Source organism: Amblyomma maculatum, chromosome 4 (assembly GCF_055883805.1).
Source record: "Amblyomma maculatum isolate TAMU_Amacu chromosome 4, ASM5588380v1, whole genome shotgun sequence".
Classification (NCBI taxonomy): Eukaryota; Metazoa; Arthropoda; class Arachnida; order Ixodida; family Ixodidae; genus Amblyomma; species Amblyomma maculatum.
The window spans coordinates 3,980,665-4,000,826 of NC_139347.1; the positions used below are offsets into that span (position 1 = coordinate 3,980,665).

General features: G+C 47.2%; 1 protein-coding gene across 1 annotated transcript in view; it reads left to right on the top strand.

Moving 5' to 3' along the window:
- The window catches only part of LOC146190226 (putative methyltransferase DDB_G0268948), a 41,029-nt gene extending 22,067 nt beyond the window's left edge, over nucleotides 1–18,962 (top strand). The window contains exons 4-6 of the mRNA XM_084600689.1: nucleotides 2,201–2,301; nucleotides 8,562–8,699; nucleotides 18,759–18,962. Coding sequence (XP_084456815.1) covers nucleotides 2,201–2,301; nucleotides 8,562–8,699; nucleotides 18,759–18,861 — 342 coding nt within the window. The 3' untranslated portion in view covers nucleotides 18,862–18,962. The remainder of the gene's footprint in view (nucleotides 1–2,200; nucleotides 2,302–8,561; nucleotides 8,700–18,758) is intronic.
- Nucleotides 18,963–20,162: the final 1,200 nt, after the last annotated feature.

Genomic DNA, 20,162 nt, shown 5'->3' on the forward strand with positions numbered 1-20,162 from the left:
ACAATTTTTACATCATTGTCGATGGAATGAAATTGATTTTGGCATTCTTATATTATTCCACCCCTGGATGCACATTAGCCTACTTATGCTTTCCTAAGCCTAATTGAGAATGTTAGGCTCAGTTAAGCCCAAGGGGCCTAGCTAAGCCTCAAGGTCTTTAAGCTCACAATGTATTTGTGTGTTGCTGTCTGAACACACATTGGCCGCATTTACACGATTCTAAGGTTAACTGAGCCTGATTAGGAATAGATAAGCCTAATAGGCGTAAGTTTATTTGTATGAAAAATATTTACAGCTTTTGTGCGTAAAACTTACGCTTAGCTGTGGTTAAATTACTGTCATTACGCAATATGTACTATGCTTGTTGCACTGAAAAGCCATGGATGTAGCCTGTTTTGTCAAATTCTTGCCGCTGCAAACATTTGTGTGGCACTGTCGTGCGAAGCGGGAGCCACTGTAACTACAGACCTGATACAGCTTTGCCAAGGTATATCGCGCCTCCGCATTTTAGTGCATCATCAAACTGCGCATCTATGTCAAGGTCAAGTCAAAAGAGATGCCTGAAAAGTGGTAAACGCCTTGTATGGAGTGTATATGCTATATGTAGTGCTGGTTGATCAATTGTGGATTGTTGATGGTGCTGTTGGTTGACTGATTGATTAGTGAGTAGTGATTTGTGATTACTGAATGAAATAAGCATGATGTAGACAAATAATATTGTTTGTGTATCATTGAATTTGAACACATGCGATGACCTGTGGCTGGTACAAGTGCGACAATGCGTCTGACATGTACCAGATGCATGTAACAGTGCGGGGGCTTTGTTTCTTCTTTTGAGTATGTGCCTTGTCGTGATGGTGGTGCTTGACGACCATGAGAGCCGGAGGAGTGATAGAGCAACAGCGCTGCAAGCCCGTTTTGAGGGAAGACAGGACATCTTATATATAGATGCCGCACAATGCGCGCACGGTAGGGGAGGTGTTTCAGTAGCAACTAGAGAAGACGGGGGCTCGGTAGTTTGCTGCAGCACCCGAAATTCGACCACAACGGAGGCGGAAGAGGTGGCCATCGCGCTAGCTCTAACACAACAGGTCAAAATTATAGTTACAGACTCGAAATCAGCGATTAGAAACTTTGACGCGGGCCGCATTTCGGCCATAGCAGCAAGAGTGTTGGCCAGTGGTCCACCACCGGCAGAGCAGGTCGCGCTCATTTGGACACGGGCGCACCAGAGGTTAAGGGGGAACGAGAAAGTGCACGTACTGGCTCGAGGATTAGCTACATTCCGGGATCCCACTGACGACTTATGCGCAACCCCGTACCCCTTGCGCGATGAGGAGCCTCTACAGTTCGACGATGACCTTAACACCTACCAAGATAGCCTAAATCATTACAAATTAGGCAGATCAGTACTACCAAAAGCGTGTAAACAACTCACCAAAAGCGAGGAGGTTATGTGGCGTAAGCTACAGACTGGAGTATTCCCGAACCCCCAGCTTTACAGCAAATGGCACCCGGAAATTTTTAGCCCCAGGTGCAAACGTTGCGATGGCATAGCGGACATGATCCATATGATATGGACGTGTCCTAGATTTGGAGAACCTGACAGAACAGATGAGTCCTGGGAGGCACTACTTCTCAAGCAGGACGAAAAAGGGCAACGAGAAGTCATCCGTCTTGCTCTGGCCGCTGCTCAGATCCAAGGGATCCAGGTCGACCGCTGAGGGGGAGGACATGGTTGGGACAGAGCTTCGCCTCGGATCCTCACCAACCTTTTGACGGGTGCAATAAATGTTATTTCTCTCTCTCTCTCTCTTGACGACCAGGGAGAAATTGTAGAACAGATTCCAAAAAGGTGGAGAAGAAAGTTTGGTATCGGTCAGCTATACAGTTGAAGCAAAGGTGTGATGCCGAGGTATGAACATTAAAAATGTAAGCAAAATGCCGTAAGTGCGCAGAGGAAGCATAGCTGGAACATCACCTAGCTGTCAATGATCTTAAACGCAGGGCTGAAGCTGAGTTGGTCCTTGAAGCCAAAAATGCCAAGCTGAAATGTCGTCGTTTAATAATAGGCAAAGAAGTGGGCATGACCAAAGTAACATCATGCAACCAATGAGGTAATGAGTGCTCATACTGTTGTGTCTGCACTTAAGGTGAAGCTTAAGCTTCTTCCTAATTTTTCTTTTACCTTGCTGGACAGGATATTTACAAGGGTGTGCCAAATGGCTACTGGTCTCCAGTTAGAGACATCGTCGACAACATGTATAGAGACATTCGTCCAGCATTTGAAGACCATGTTCGGTAAGTTTTTATGCACTTGTTTTGTAATAGAAGATCCACAAAATAAGGGTGCACTTTTAGCTTGGAAAGCGAATACAGTCGAACCCGGATATATTGAACTCGAAGGGGATCGCGAAATATTTCGATATACAGAAATGGGGGGCTTGAGACGCCACTTGCGATCGTGAAAAATGATACTGTATCTACTCGCATATTGAACCCACTCCCCACTTTTGCCCCCGAGGATTTGAAAAAAAAAAAAAAAAAGCATTCGGTGGCGCGCCCCTCTGTTTCGATCGTCGCATCAACAGCTCATTTATTGCCAGCGCGCCAAGATGCAGCGCAGCGATAACGTCGCGCCGTGCTTAACTTTTGACTATACTTCTCATAGATCCTGGTAGAGTGCCCGCGTGATGACTTGATTGCAAAGCCTGGTTCGATTTATCGCGCCGCGCTTGGGGCGGGCATTGCCCACTGCTACAAATTCGTTGGCAAGCGTGATCGCTGCAAATGCCGTTTGAAGCGAACAATGCTAAAAGCCAGTGTCATGATCGCAGCTGACCGCGTGCTCTCGGTGATTCATAGATACAAGAATGAACGACTCTCACAAAAAAAATAAAGAAAATCTGCCGCTTCCTAACGTCTGCAGCCGCCATAGGTCACGCTGCGCCGCACGTTCGGCATGACAAGCAATGGCTCACAAGTAAAGACAATTCTCGCAAAAGAAAAAAAAGACAATAGGGGAGCGCACCTGAAGTTTGCTCCCACTACACCAGCGCCGCCTCCTCCTCTGGCGGTCATTTCTGAACGACTGGTCGGGGACGTCGCCGGGGGAGCGCATTGAACCACCCACGTCCCGACTGGTACGCGCGCTGCTCGCGCCGTTGGCACCCTCTCCTTCATTGTATGCACGCGCCGTCTCACTCGCAGGTGCACAAAAGAGATGTTGCTGGTCGCTGCGAGTCTGGCCGGCATTCCAAGGCGTTCAGAGTGGGAAAAAAAGGTTATTGTGTCCAGGGGTGCGGAATGGCGCCTCTTGGTTCTTTTTATTAAAATCACACAACAGCACCAAGCTTGCAGTGCCACAGAATACTAGCCGTGCAAGTGCATTTGCCCCTGCTTGTAAACTGCTGCTTTGGAGAGCATAGCCATGAATGCTGAAAAAATGTTCGCGATGAAACTTCCTTGTCGCACAGTTTACGAGTACAGAGAAAGAGGAGACGCGCCCATAATTTTTTGCCATGAACGGCCTCCATCTAGACCAGACTTCTATCCAATTGGAAAAGTATGGCATTATTTATTGCAGAAACATTTACCACACTTTTGCACGGAATCGTAGCATTTAGTTAAGCATTTCTCCATTATTGTTATTTACTTACGAATGTTCATGCGGCCGAATGCAGTTTCGAAAAAAGAATTTTGAAGTCAAAACATTTGTCATCCACGTCAGTGAGCATTCGCTTATGATCGATGGCTCTGCAGATAGGTTGTCTTGAGGGTACGCGTGCGCTGTGATAGCTTGAAATAAATAAGCAACCGCTTTTCTCTGTGGCACTTATTAATCAAGCTTACATTTTCCTTTTAACCATAAGCGAGCAGTTGGTAGACATATTCGGTGAATGGTCTCGTCTTTCTCTTCAGCCCCGCATATCGCCTTCAGGACTCTAATTTGCGTTAAAATAACGGTAATCTTCATTACTATTAGCACAAAAAATATCAAAATCCAATCTATTAAGTCAGCGAAGTTCCGTGCACCACACTGAGCCATCGAATAAAATTTTGCATTGTGAAGATGACTATGTAAAAAATAGAATTACTTTCTACGTTGTAAACTGTTTTGCCACTTAATTACTTGCGGCACTAAAAGTGCCGTTAACATAATGGCGTTTTCGTCAATTTGCCTCACGGAAAGGACATTATCCACAAGTTTTTTTTTCGCGTTTGCGCTGAAAGATTTTCCCAATTCTCTGAAGAATTCGCATGCGTAAGCGCGCACGCACCCATGAGCAAGCACGCGACTGCATAAACAGATCTGCAACAGCCCAGCACGTGCAGAACTGACCCCTTTCAAGAGCCACTCGCGCAGCTGTTCAATGGGAGGGGGAACCGGCCTGCCCGGTCAATTATCGGGACGCCGCCGAAGAGGGCGCTTTTCACTGGCGCTTGCAGCGCCCCCCTGCGAAGCTGCGGTCCCCTATTCTTGCAAATAAAAAAAAAATTGCTGCTTCTAAACGTCCGCAGCCGCCACAGCATACGCTATGTCGTACGCTCAGCACGACAGCAAGGATGAATGACTCGCAAAAAAACAAAAAAAAACTGCCGCTTCTTAGCGTCCGCAGCCGCCGTAGCTTACGTGCGTTCAAAAGCATGACAACACGAGCCACGCAGAGAATTCACAACACACACTGAAGAAGCGTCTGCCACGGGTTGAGCTGGCTTGTCCGCACATGCGTAGTGCTTGCTGCTGTGAATGAAGACAGGGAAAGAGAGAGGAAGGGAAGCGATAAAGCTCAGCAGGAGAGTGGGCACACCTTTGCGCTTCACTCTATCGCGTTTTCCCCTCTCCCAAACACCACGGCTTCATTGGTTCCCTCTCGTTCCTTCATGCGCATGGCTTGCAAACGTCACGTGCTGGCGCGCGGCAAACATGGCGGCAAACGATCACCGCAAATACCGCAGATGCGCGCACCTTTGGGGAAAGGCCGTGGAGCTGCCCTAGACCAGCCGGCACCGAAATGCCCTCACAGTGCTTCCGCGCATGGCTTGAAAATGTCAAGCGGCAAGTGGCCGAGGATGATGCGATCGTCTTTGGGGAAGGCACATGTCCAATGTGTGGTGCGGAGTTCGATATATCGAAGACCGGTGAAATTGAGTTCGATATACGATGCAGCTTTCCTATACTTTTACATGGGATTTTCGAGGGGATATTCTGTGAGTTCGATATAACCAAAATTCGAATTATCTGGGTTCGATATATCCGGGTTTGACTGTAATGTATGCATTTATAAAACATTTCAGCCATGAGCTGGTAGCGGGAGATGTCATTCATACAGATGTGATATCGTCACGTGCCGACGAGAAAGGTTACGTGTAAATGTGTTCTTTATTAGGCTGACTTGCGTACGTAAAAGATTTAAGCAATTTGGTAGCGTGATAACAGGAAATGTGCTCGTCGGTCGTTGTACTGTGAATGCCTGCTGCTTGTGGTAGTGCTCAAATTAATGTTTTGCACAGAAACATCTAGATAAACCAGAAAGGATACTGGAAAAGTAGGGAGCAACACGGAAACTCTTGTGCTTGCCTGCAGGTTGCAACCATTCCAGGTTGATCTCGATGATAAAGGCCTGTTTTGCAACATTGAGCGTAAACAAAGAGCACAAAATTGTTCTGTGCATGGCAGTCACAGTCATAAGGCTGTATGCAGGCAGCTGTTGAAAACAACAAATAAAGATTTCAATTCAATTCAATTGCTTATTTCCATAATGCATATGGAGGAGGCTAAGGGAAAAAGCTGCACGGAAGCAGCTTGAGGGCCCTTGACCCCCTTACATGCAGCAGCGCAGAAGCGATGCATGTACAATTCCCAAAGACATTGACAAAATTTTTTTTTTAGATAACTCTTCAAAACATAGACACAGTAAAATTAATACACAGTGATAAATCACAACACTGACACATTTGCACCGAAAAGAAACGAAAGATTTGTAACCTTTGCGGCGATATGAAGACATATATTTATCCTGTTCTAAACATTTGTCAGTTTGTGTGGTTAATCAAATGTAAAATAGGTTGGCTAGCATGACTTTGCCAGGTTAAAAGCCAACTGCCACTCAATTTTACTAATATGCTTGTTAATTTGATCGGCAAGTCCTAAAACTAATTGTTGCAAGGTCGGATGCTTGGGAAAGTAGTTCTATAGTTACAAACATTTTAAAAGTTGTGTAGCAGATGAAGTGTGCACCTGGCGGAGTGTCACAGGATTAGGGCAACCTCTGGATATGACCTCTGGAACCATCTTCAAGCCGGGCTCAGTGCGGGTGAATGGAATGTGGACAGAATGCAGTAAAAAGCTGGAGGCTCGAACTTAGCTTGGAGATCCTGGGCTCATTAAAAAAGTGGCTTTCTGTGCTTTCTGAATTGCAGCAACAATATGCTTTTTGGATTGAAATAGTTCACAGCACTGCCTGTGAAAATTGTGGCTATGAAGCGACAGTTGAACATCTCCTGTGTGAACGCCCTGCTTTTATGAGTGAAAGACATACGTTGCGTTGTTCCTCGTCCTTTAATGGAGGACATGATTCTTGGTCCGTGGCCACAACAGTTGACTGCTTTCAAAGCATACAGGGTACTGTTTTTTTACCTGCCAGCCACTGCCTTGAGTGACAAATTGTGATTGTGCTCGTCGTTCCTTTTCTCCTCTTCTCTTTAATCCCCTACGAGTTCTGCCGCAGTTACCATGCTGAAATGCTGTATAGTCATCTGGGACACGAATGAGCGTGATGGACGAGAATGAAAAACATAAGCCAAATCAAATAATTGCCCATGTTAGCGGTTGGTATTCGTTCTTAGTGCTATAAATCAATGCATTTGGTGTTCACATCTCTCACAATACTCAAATATAACTGACTCCCACTCGCTGAGGTTCCTGCAAGAAGCAGAAGGCCGACAAAGTGTCACAAGTACGCACCCGAAGGTTTGATTCTGTCCCTTGCTGCTTCGTTTCCTAGTTATTAATAAAGGCCACCCTTTTTACAGTTTCTGTTTAAGAAACAACTGTTCTTGCGAAATGAAATAAAACAGCGCAACGAACGGGACGAAACACGAAGAAAGGGAGACAAAGACACAGGCGCTGCGAGTGATTTCTGAAACATTCGCTTCAGTTACGAATATGCCATATTTTGTTTTAGTGCCCTTCCCTGGCGTACTCTGAGAAAACACTCTTCCCGGAGAAAAAAATTATGGTGCAGTTGGCCGTTAAGCTTAGCCGAGTGGACCCACTTCATCCATAGTGACACTGATGAGACACACAATTCAACAGCCTGCGTCTCTCCTCCTATGCCTGTGGGTCTCTGGCTACAGTGTGGCCCAGCCGTTTTCCTCTCCTCTTCAAGGTCACAGAGAGAGACAGGAAGCAGTGGTCAAATGTGGGAGTGGGCATTATCCTCATAGTTGCTTCTTTTATGAATATTTTTTTCTGCCCAGCAAAGAGAGAGAAAAAGAGCAGAAAGGGAGAAAAACAGTCTTGCTTGTTGCATCAGCAAGGCATTACATGGATGAAGAAGTTGCATGAGTCATAGTTGGCACAGTTAAGGCCTAGTAGTTTGGCCAAGAGCATCTTTTTTTTGGGTTGTTATCTTTTCTGAAAAATTAAAACCGGGGTGTCCACAGGGGGTGAGCATCCCGTTGCCTCGTGGTTTTGGACTAATAGCCAGGAAGTTTATGATTGTGGTCTAATGTTCTCAGCTGTATGGTGCGGGCTACTCTGTCCCTTGCTGCTGCATTATTTTGCCAGTCTCGTATCATTTGCTCGGTTGTGGTGGGTACTTGGCATGTTGGATAAAGTCCAGCACTTCAGTCGTCTGCCAAATTGCCATCTGCTTTCTTCGATCTCAGCCAGCCAGCAGGGGGAACATGTTGTGGTTGTCATGCTTTGCTTTGGTGACTGTTTCAAAAGGATACCTTTTCATAGTATAGTCCTCGTAGCAAAAATACATGGCATTTACGAGTGCATTTACAAGTCACAGATGTGAATGGTGAAGCATATTACTATGAGAAACAGTTATTGCTGTTTAAAAGCAGCAGTCAGGATGCAGCAGTTGCCAGTATATTATCCGACATGCGGGCAGCAAAGTTAGGTGTAATTATTTTATAATCCTGCACCTGTCATCCGGTTCAGTACTTTTGCTTGGTACGTAGCCCTTAAGAATTCTAAATCAGTTGATTCTGCTATGTGCAGGAGTTCGGCAAGATTTGGTGTTTTGTGTGAAAATCGAGGAAGTTCTAAAATGCTGTGCAAGCAGCATATAGTGCGTGCTTATTGTGCTTCTTGCGCATTTTAATTCAGGGGCCTAAAATCACCATTTCCTCTAAAAGTTGAATTTTTTTACAAACTGTACGTACATACTCACATATGAAAAGAGCATGACTTCCAATTTCATAGATTTGTTACGGTCTTTCCCTGGATCTCTGACCTGCCTGCCTGAACCATTTGTGACCGTTGTTTCACATCTACGGGTACATTTGCCAGATTGTGGGCTCCAGTGTGTGCTTCGTCTTCTCAGGATAGACTGCATCGAGGGCCGCAGAGCAGGAACAGTGGCTGATTACGTCAACTACACTAAAACATGGTCAGCATATCAGCTGTACTTAAAGGAAAACCCTTCAGAAGCAGCAGAAATGACACGCAAGCTGACGTCCATGTAAGTGTCTACAAATGCTTTTTCTTTTTTGCTCCTGTGCACTTCATGTGTGAAACATGATAATGTGCTCTGCTGCGGTGGCTCAGCGTTTGCGGCACTTGGATACTGAGCCGGGGGATCGCGTTTCAGCAGAGTTCAAGTGCAAGTAGCATGCACGACCGCTTTTTGTTCTCTTCTTAAATACTTAATAGATTTAATATTTTACATAACGCATGAAATGGAAGCTTAATAAACGCACCTTTTAGACGTACAAGTTTGAACAATGATATTATACATTCAATTGCAAAAATTTCAATTGCCAGAATGATTTTCCGAAAAAACTGAATATAGAACTTGTAAAAATACACTTGTATCTGAAAACCAATAAATGTCACAACTTCTTCCAGAATATGCAAAATGTGTGGACATTATTGTTTGCCTGTGATAAAATGGAAGTTTTAAATTGAATGCTACTTTTTGTGCAAAATAATAACTGGGCACGCAAAATAAAGGCGAACTATGAAAATGACATGAGCTGGCACACGGACAACAATGTTGCAGCCTGGTTTCCATCATCGTCCCTGTCAACTACATTTTCACAGCAAAGGTAGCATGTCCAGACTCGTTACTGCTCAGGGTGTCAATACAATCAGCCGCAGACTGTGCAAAGTTGCGAGATTTGTGATGTTTTCAGGCTGGCCATTCTTATGTTTTACTTATACGCAATCGTGCCTTCGAAACGTGCTCAAATAATGGAGCCAGAAGAAAGAAACATTGAAAGCAAAATTTCATTTGTCTAATTACATTCGAGATAGCGTGGCCTATTTATAAGCAGTGCGATAGGCTCCGAAATTGATGGGGAAGTCATTGTTAGCAGAATAATATGTGTACTACACCTTCGGGGCACATTCAAAAAATGCACCGTGAGCAAACAATTTCTAAGGATAGGGGGGATCACGATACTCCTAATGTGAAATCTGAGTTAAGCTCTTTAGCTTTGGCAGGGTCCTCTTAGCGGTGGCAATTAATTTCCAGACAGCTTCAAGGATTCTTTTCACAGAACCCACTTATTCTACTCTTAGTGCGGAAACATCTTAAGGCGTTAGGGTGTAAGGATCTAAAAATTGCATTCCAATTAATGAAAACTAGTAAGCACATACTTGCACCTGTGTTTATGTGAAGCATACTTTGTATTGCCCTTTTCTTTCTTTCTCTGCCTTTAGCATATGTGTGTGAGCAGGAGCAGTATGTTATGCAAAATAATTCACAAAGCTGTTATATGGACAATGAAACAGTATCATTTAATCGAGAAAAAAGGCTTCACATTTACAAGCAGTTACCTTGTTCTATATGCGGCCACACTTGCATATGAAATCAGAATGGGCTTAGCTTTGATTGGCTTTACGTGTTGATGAGCGGCTAGTTAGTATGTGTTTGCAGCTTGGAGCCTTGTATTTAGAATCTTATTTTCAGACGAGGCGTTTTCGATGCCAAATAGCATGAGCGGTACATATTTCTCAAAACAGTGAGCTTGATGTCATGTTAGAAGAAAACAGCACAGGAGAAAGGACAAGGACGTGGACACAACACGAGCGCTGACTAACAACTGAATGTATTCAAAGCGTGAGCGTATGAATATGAATGCAGTAAAATCTCGGTTATACGAATTTGGTTCATACGAATTTCGGGATGATACACATTCGCAAAATTCCCCGGCCAGAGTGCATTGTGTACAATGTGCAAAATTTCGGATGGTCCGAACACTCTCCCACGCCACTAAGGATGATACGAATGTACATACTGCTACCGCAACCTTGAGCACTATGTACTGCCTGCACATCGTTGACTCCGCGATCACCAGCTGCGCTGTATGTACGAATCACGAGTGGTTTGCGGTGACGCGTGGTCCGCACCTCGGCGACGTCACGATTTTCTGTTGGGCTCACGCCGCGAAAAGCTTTCAGCGGCACGTGGCCCACAAACTGCAGATGTTGCAATCGCCGTAGCTGGCGGCGGCATACGCGGTGGGTGCGCACGGACTGGACATCGCTGGCTCCGCGATCTCGATACGCAAGCAGTTTGGGGTGCCGCACGGCCTGCATGTCACCATCTCCAGTCATGCTGTACGTGCCGCGAAAAGTACTGTGTTTACTCTCATAATGCTTGCACTTTTTTCGCGGAAACTTGATGCTAAGTTGGGGAGTGTGATAATTATGCGGGGAAAAGTTTCGAGCAAATGTTTTGGAGCGCTAAAAGCAAATTTAAAAAAGGTGCGAATTGGGACTCGTAGGTCAGCTGGAGGAGAGAAGCAGCGGGACGGTCACAAAATTTTCTGATCGAACAGGCTCGGCATGCCCAACGCACTCGCCACATTGCAACATGAGTGGATAGAACGAATCGTTACTAATGGCTGCTTCATACACTAAGGACAGTGCGGCGGAGGGGAAGACAGCGGCGCGAGACAAAAAGGGAAGATGGGGGGGAAGAGCACTGTACAGTCTTGAAGAGAGGCACAGTTTATAGGCACAATCGCAGCAGATGAAGGCGGGATGTCAGTAGCATACGCAATGTGGCATTTGGCTTCCCCAAGAACATTAGCCGCGGTCGGTGCGGTGCAAAGCGGTGAAAGCTCTACTTCGGCATGAGCGCAATGAATTACGGCGCGATTGCGACACAGGAAGTCCCATCCTAAAATAATGTCATGGGAGCAGTCACGGAGAACGATAAAACTGATGACATAGAGAACGTCCCGAGTGGTGACTTGAGCCGTGCAGGTACTGAGTGGTTTGATGTGCTGGGCAGTGGCGGTGCACAAAGGAACTGCGTCTAGTGGTTTTCCGGCATTGGCGAGGTAGAGCGACAACGCATCTGTGACGATGAGCGACGACGTGGAGAGGTTGAGCGGTGGTCGTGCGAGAAGTGGTCAAAGTGAGACGAGGGCTGAGGTGGCACACGGGGTAGGGACGGCGGCTGTGTGTAGGCGACTGGGCTCTGATAGAAAGTGTGCGCGGCGAGGCGACGGCGGCACAGGCGTGCAACATGGCCAGGGAGACCACATGCAAAGCAAATGGGCCGATTTTTCAGATGTGTGCCAAGGGCGTAGAATAGGTGGCGCACGGCGCTGAGTGAAAAATGCCTGCTGAGGCGGACCATACGATGGAAAAGGCGTAGGAGGGGATGGTCTTGCGGCAACCTCAGCATAAGACAGTGGAGTGGGTCCGGGCATCGGAGCAGCGTCGGCATGAATGAGCGGAGCTGTCAGTATAGCGGCATGAAGATTAGGTTGCCGAGCGGGCGAAGTGCGTCGGCAACTTGTTCCTAAATAACCTGGCGTATGGTCGGAGCCAGGTGTGAGTTGGAATGCGGAACGTTTAAAATTAGCGATAATTGCCATGAAACTTCTTCCCGTACAATGTCTTTTATTTCTTGAATAAGTGTGGAGCTGACAGTGGCGTCAGACATAGCCGAGATCATGGCTTCAGGTCGTCGAGGGACGATGCATTGGCGACGGAGGTCGTCGTAACTTTGACACTTCGTGACAACATCACTTACAATGCGAGGCTCTTTTGCCATGAGAATGTTGAATACATCTTCGTTGATGCCCATCATGATGTGGCGAATCTTCTCGGCTTCACTCATCAATGCACACGGTGGCACAAATTTAAAACGTCTTCAATGTAGCTAGTGAAGGTTTTGCATATGTGGCACGGGCAGAGGCTCTTTATTTTTCTTTCCTTTTCATGCCTCAACATAATATATATATGTCTGCTGCACCCGCTCGCGCATACGGTGTTCGGCGCAAAGCTTACGGACTGCAGGGCGACCGAAGACATCCACAAATCGAGATTTGAACGAGGCCCAAGTTGGAATATCAGCGATCGTGACTTGTGAACCACAACTTTGCTACTTATGTCAGGTAGAAGATCACGTTGTTAAGTTTCAGGATGTCATCCCATTTATTGTGGATGCTTACGCGTTCATATGAAGAAAGCCAGTCCTCCACATCCCGATCGTCAGTACCGCTGAAGAGCGGTGGGTCCCGCTGTCGAAGCACCCCGGTGCATGGAATAGAAGAGGCCGAGGGAGCGGGGCCTGTAGTGTTGGTACTGGAGTCAGTCATTGAGGTCGGAATTTGGCGGCTGCGGAGCTCCAGGGCGAGGAAATGGAAAATAAATCCCTGGACCTCCACCAAGTGTTAAGCGGGGATCCAGGCACTGGTAGTGAGCGGAACTGGAGTGGTGGTGGCTTAACTTGGAGTCAGCTAGTCCGCAAAAGCACTTCCTTTTTCTCGGCTATCTGTCCGCTTAATCAGAACTTCTTCTTTACAATATATATATATTGTCACTTCCGACCACAAACACCGCTGTCCCTTGTCATGTTCGACCACAACACCGTTGCCTCTCCAACACTAGTGTATCCCGATGCTCCACTTCTTGCTCAGTCAGGCCCCGAGTCCCTTCTTCACCACCCATCTACCCATCTGTATGCATCTGCGCCATCGTATGCACACCACTCGGCCTCCGAAATCCACACTCCTACACGCGAACACATCCCCTTCGTTCCACTGTCGTGGGATCGGTCCGCTTATGCCAGTGCTCCCCCCTCACAACTCTCCCCCCCCTTGAATCGTGAAACTGGGTCAGAAGAGAGAAGTAACGGTTCGTGGTAGAGGACCAACTGATCGGCGTGGGCTAAAGTTCGGCGACGTCCCGTAGCAGGATCACTCAGAATGAAGTCATTGTCACCTACTCGCTTGACCACACGATAAGGTCCGCCTTGCCGTGGCACCAACTTGGCAACACCTTTGGTCACGTCACTCAGGGTGTGACTACCCAAGAGCACGAGGTCACCTTCCCTAATGCTTGTTGGCTGCCGATGACGGTCATAACTTGACTTCTGGGCTTGCCAAGCAGCTGCTTGATGCTCCTGAGCATTCCTGAGGGCTTCTTCAAGGCAATGTCGAAGTTCCGCAGCAAGGGCGTGGTGCGCTGCTTCTGGAGGCTCCGTGTCCTCCTTGTCATCTGCGGGTTCCCATGGAGTGCGCAACTCTCGGCCGTAACAAAGCAACGATGGAGTATATCCGATGACAACACTCTGCAGTACACATGGCAAGGCCAATCTCGGGGATATATCGGTCCCAGTCCTTGTGGCTGGTGCAGTATGCTCGTAAACACTGCTTAATCGTGCCATTCTGACGCTCAACCATTTGGCCAGCCGGCCGGTAAGGGACTGTATGCCAATCCTTAATTCACCAGTGTTTTAAGAGATTGCACCTTAGTGCACTAATGAAGGGTTTCCCATTGTCACTGGCGATGGCCACAGGTGTGCCACGGTGGCAAAAGATTTGCACCATACATTCTAAACTTTTTGCACTTGTGGCTGCTCGTAGAGGAAACAGCTCAGGAAACTTGGTGAACTTATCTATAACTACTAGCGGGCATTTGTGGCCACGAGGTGTAGATGGGAAGGGTCCAATAATGTCAACGCTAAGCTCTTCCATGGGTGCTGTTGCCCATTGACTGCATATAAGGCCCTCGGGCTTCTTGCGCCGGGCTTTTGTGCGCTGACATACACCACAGCCTCGCACACACTTGGATATATCTGCCCGCATTCCGAGCCAGACAAATCGTGTTGCCACATACCTTAACGTCTTGAAAAATCCACTGTGGGCCGCAGTGAGGTGGTCATGCACCATGTTCACTGCAAGGTGTCTAAGGTGGGAAGGTAGCCATGGTACGCTTTTGTTGCCTCCCTGCTGGACGAGCAGTCTGCTGGGTGCCAGTTCTGTAGTTTCTGTCAGATCCTTTAAAAGGCGGTGATCAGGGTCTGAAGTGGGCAGCACGAACCCTTGGACAACAGTTTTCAGTTTTGAAAGATGGCTGTCGCGAGCCTGCTGTTGTACTGTGTCGCTTAAGAATGTAGTATCCTCCTCCGAGGCAGCTGCGACTTCATCATCATCATCATCAGCCTGACTATACCCACTGCAGGGCGAAGGCCTCTCCTATATTTCTTCATTTACCCCGTTCTGTGCTAGCTGCATCCACTTGACCCCTGCGAACCTCTTAACCTCATCCGCCCACCTAACTTTCTGCCGCCCCCTGCTACACCTTCCTTCTCTTGGAATCCAGTTCGTTTGTTTGTTACCCGGTCGCTTAGGCTCACTGCGACTTGTTCTAGTGTAATTTTCCCTTCAGGTTCTGGTGCAGCCATGGGAAGCAATTTTTCATGCAGACCATCATTTGGGTGGTCTTCACCCTGGAGAGGCGCTGTACTCAAGGCATCTGCAGGAATATTTGCTAGTCCTCGCCTGTGCTCGATTCTGCAATTGAAGCCCTGCAGCCTGAGGACCCAACGCTTGGCTCTGGGTGAAGCTTGGTCGGTGCTAAACATCCATGATAGGGATGAATGATCGCAATGAATTTCAAACTCTGTAAATTCAAGGTATGCTCTGAATTTGTCCACTGCTCGCACCACTGCAAGGCATTCCCACTCCTGGACAGTATAATGGTTTTCAGACTCTGTGAGAACCCTGCTAATGAAGGAAACAGGCTGCAGTCCATCAGGGCCGGCCTGCAGAAGCACCGCTGCAATGCCAATTCCGCCTGTATCCGTTTCAACCACAAAGAGTCTGTTTAGGTCTGGGAGGCTTATAACTGCGTCCTTAGCCAAGGACTGCTTGAATGCAGTGAAGGCCTGCTCTTGGCGCTCTTCCCACCGCCATGGCTCATTTTTCTTCAGAAGGATAGTGAGTGAATGCGCCATCAGTGAGAAGTGTGAGATAAAACTGTGGCAATAACCAGCAAGGCCCAGGAAAGCCTGCAACTGGTTAACCATGGTGGGTCTTGGGTACAGCACTGCAAGCACTTTCTCTTCGTCCGGTCTACACTGCCCAGGGGAGGTGATGTGGCCCAAGAACTTAAGCGACTGACAGCAAACCTTTACATTGTCTGGGTTAATTGTAAGGCCAGCCCTGTCAATGCGCCGCAGAACCTCCCTCACATGCTCAACGAGGCCCTCAAGCATCTCAGAGTAGATGAGAACGTCATCCAGGAACGCCATAGCAAAGTGATGATTGATTCCCTGTAGCACTCGGTCCATTAAGGTTTGGAAGGTTGCCAGCCCACCTGCCACCCTGGAGGGCATTCTTGTAAATTCAAATGTACCTTGATGACAGATGAAGGCAGCTTTTGCTATGTTGGAGCCAGAAACAGGAATCTGAAAAAATCCTTGGGAGAGATCAAAGCTCGAGAACCACGCTGCGCGACCCAGTTGTGCTAGCAGTCAATCCGTTCGAGGCATCATGTATGCAGGTACCCTGGTGCGTGCGTTCAGTGGCCAGTAGTCTACAGCAAGCCGGTAGCCTCCAGACTTCTTAGCAACGAGCACAGGGGCGCTAGTCCACGGGCTAGTGCTATGTCTTATAAGGCCCTGCTCTAAGAGGTCATTTACACAGCTCTCAATTATCTTCTGCTTTTTGACATTTACAGGACGCAGCCTGCACCTCATCGGTGCACTATCCCCAGTGTCAGTGCAGTGTTGAGCAAGGCTGGCACATTCAGGACTTGTGGTAAACAAATGGCAAAAGTCATTGAGCACTGTATGGACGCTTGATAGTGGTTCAGGTGTGATGGCATGGTGTTTGCATTCGTCAGTTGGAATGATGCTCGTGCCCGAAACTGCAAGCACTTCTTCAAAGAGACTGCAAATAGTAAGACTCGCAGTCTATGACCAGGGCTGTTGATGGATCCTTGTTGCGCTTAGCGAATGGCACAATACACTGAGGGTCGGTTCCAACAGTCCAGACACCCAGCGCTACATGAAGAGATGTACCTGTTGCAGTCAAAAAGTCTCTGCCAAGCACAATGTCCCGACACAGATCTGGCACACATGGGAAGTGATGGTTGCGGGTGCCTGAGAACCATTTTATGTTGCATTTTAAAGAAGTGGTGGGCCACGACCAACCTGTTGCCAGACGGAATGCTCGCTCTTGCGTCTTGAGTTTGACGCCTGTCTCCTCAGCCACTCTTGTTGCCGGCATTCCAATTAAACTCACACTTGAGCCTGTGTCTAGGGCCTGGAATATAGTCTGCCCAAACCGCACTTCCAAGAGAGGCTCCTTGTTGCCGGCCAAGACAGCTACCTGCAGCGCAGTCTCGTAGGTGCTCACCGGAGTGAGAGGTTTCTTGTTGCCGGCCGAGGCCGCTATCTGCGGCACAGTCTCGTATGTGCTCGCTGAAGTAGCACCTACTGGCTCCTATTTCCCGAGCACTGGGAGCAGATATGTCTGATTCCGTAGCATCGGTAGCAGCAAGGCAAGCCGCTACGTCGACCCGTTGGACAATCGCGGGCTAGGTGACCAATGCCTCTGTAGCGATAACAGGTGGATTCCCTGCAGTCGAGCGGTTGGTATCCTTGCGGTGTGACGGCACTAGGGAACGCTGTCCGGTAGCGGAAGCAGACAATCTGTGCAGCTGGTCACGGTGGTAGGATGGCTGTATCACCACGGGGTGCAACGACCAGTTGGGTGCCGCCGACTGATACTGATATGACGCGGCTTCCGCCGCCACCACAGCTATGGACTGTGTTCCAGGCGGGCCAGCCACTTTTATAGTCGGCTGGAAGGCTAGGTCCCTCGCTACTTGGTCGGTCGGAGGCAGCGGTGGCTTGTATTGCAAACGCCTCCAATAAAGCTTCATGAGGCCGTCAGCAGCCTTTGCCAACTCTGCAAAATTGGCAAACTATTTTCTCTCCACCAAGTCTTGGAGCTGTGAGTGCATTTGCCGCAACACACAGTCAACCTTTTCAGACTCCGAAAACTCGCTGCCAATCCGGTCGTAATAGGCCGCAATTGTTTAGACAAATTCTTTTAAATTTTCTTCGGGGTGTTGCATGCAGAGCTCAAGTTCCTGCTTCAAGTGGCACTTCGCGTCAATGGAAGAAAATTCTGCTATGAAGGCCGCCGTAAATGCCTCCCAAGACGCAAACGGTCTCACGAAGCGCCACCACAACTTCGCGCTACCCTCCAGCGCAGCAGGCACGATGTGTGTAAGCCTTTTGTCACCGGCGACCAGGCAAAACGTCTCTAGTCGGTCCAAGTACTCCTCGGGAGACTGAGTGTCATTGATTACTGTGTATTTTGGAAGCTGTCCTCCGGTGGAGCGCAGTCGACCGCCAGTTGGCCCACCATCGTCGTCGCCACCGTCACTGAACCTGCCGGCGCAGCCTCCACCGCCATTAGTCTTCGTTATACCGCTGCCGCGACTTGCTCGCGCTTCATGAAGGAGCCGTTGGTTTGCCCCAGCAGATGATGCAGCAGCTCTTCGGGCCCATTCACAGACTCCCCGTCCATATCTATGTTCATCCCGGACGGGCCCCTACTTGCCACGTTGGACCACAAACACCATTGTTCCTTGTCACGTTCGACCACAACACCGTTGTTCCTCCAACACCACTCTATCCCGACGCTCCACTTCCCACGTAGACAGGCCCCGAGTCCCTTCTTCACCACCCATCTGTATGCATCCGCGTCATCTCGTACGCTTCCCGGCAACGGCCCACTTGGCCTCCAAGATCCGCACTCCTACACGCGAACACATCCCCTTTGTCCCCGCTCCTCCCTCACAATATATATATATATATTCATCTGGTGTGTGCAAATAGCATCTTTCCTTAGTTAACTATGTTCACTGATGTTATAAAAAGTTTGTTTATAGATCTTAAGTGATGATCTATGAATAATTCTTGTTAACAGATGGCAGCAAAAAACGTTGTACTAGCATGCGCTTGCAAATCTGATTAGCCCTGTCAAGTTTGATTTTCCTTATATATGTGGTGTTTCTTTACCCAGGTTAATTTCAAGTCATCATTCATATTTCATTATATTTGTTTTATGCCAGGTGTTGTTTCCTAGGACTTCTGTTTGCCTGCATAGAGTATTCATCAATATAGCTTAAGCTTTTCTTAATAGTATGTGTGCTATGAAAATAACCATTGGGATAACTTTTATTATTCTACTGAATTGCATGCAGTGAATTAGCACGACATACCTATGTGATATAATATCTTTATCTTTAATAACAGATTAATGGAAGATGCTGGCAAGGTTGGAGAAGATCCGGATAAAACAAGCCTTGAAGTCAAGACACAATTTTTCATGATTCTGGCTAGGAAACCAGGATCATAAAGAGTAGATTGAAACTGCACAGTTTATATCCTTGCACAGCATTGTTGGTTACTGGCCTGCATGTATGCCAAAGCTAAATAATTAAAACATACTTATTCTAACGTGTGTGCTGTGAATTGTTTTTCTTTGCTTACAGTCAAACCGAGTTTGGTTTGGTTTGGTAAAACTTTATTTCCCACAGTAGGGGTCCTGGAGGACACTCGGCTAGGCGCCAGGTGTAGAGTTGCCTCAAACATATCATACTACATTAGTTGTAATAATTTTGGGCTTCCTGCAGTGGTTTGCTTTACTGTGAATACTGCACAACCTACTAATCATTTCTTTAAGCTCATTATTTGATTGCATCATATATCAGGCCCTTATCAAAGGTGTTGGATGAGCAACCTTCTTCAACCAACATGTAGTCGCAGAAATGTTTTTATGAAAAGAAAACATATATTTGCCAGAAGTATTCAAAAGCAATTGTAAAATAATGTCTGCTTGAAACCTTTTTTTGTTATCAAAGATGCCAGTGTTGAGACTGCTGTTGAGCAGCCCTTGTATTTGAAATGGGGTATTAACCTTTTCACACTATGTTGCCTCCAAATATGACCAAATTCCTCATCCTACAGAAGACCTGAAGCTGTGAAATAACATGCATATATATTGCTTCCCTGCCTGCACTAACACGACAGCAATATTTGATGCCATTTTAGCTTGCTGTTTTACTTCTGATAAATAATCTGCTCATTCTTGCTGGAAAGGGGCATGCGAGTATTCAAAATTTCGAATGTGAATCAAAAATGTTCGTTATTCAATTTCAAACTCTGATATTCAGAATTTATTTTATTTTTATTTATTCAATCCTCAAAGGCCCCATTTAAGGGGTATTACATGAGGGGTGGGCTTGAAGTACGGCGGTTACAATAAAAAATGTCTTTCGATGGCAGTCTTGAAATGATGAATGTCGGTTAGTGAGGCGATGTGGTCGGGAAGGTCGTTCCAATCCAGGGCGGTGCGGAGAAAAAATGACTTTTGGAATGTTATCGTATGGGCGCGCTGGGGGTAGACGGCATTGGAGTGGAGATGACGAGATGACCAATGGGCTGGACGGATGAACACGTTGTTAGGTGGCAAGCTGTGATAAAACTTATGATAAAGAGAAAGGCGAGCTAGTTTCCTGCGTAAAGCTAGATTGTGAAGTTCAAGTTTGGATTTTAGTACGGTAACACTGGTGCGATAGGAGTAGTCTGAAAGAATGAAACGTGAAGCTCGATTTTGAGTAGATTCCAGTAAATTGAGATTAGTTTGGTGAGGATCGA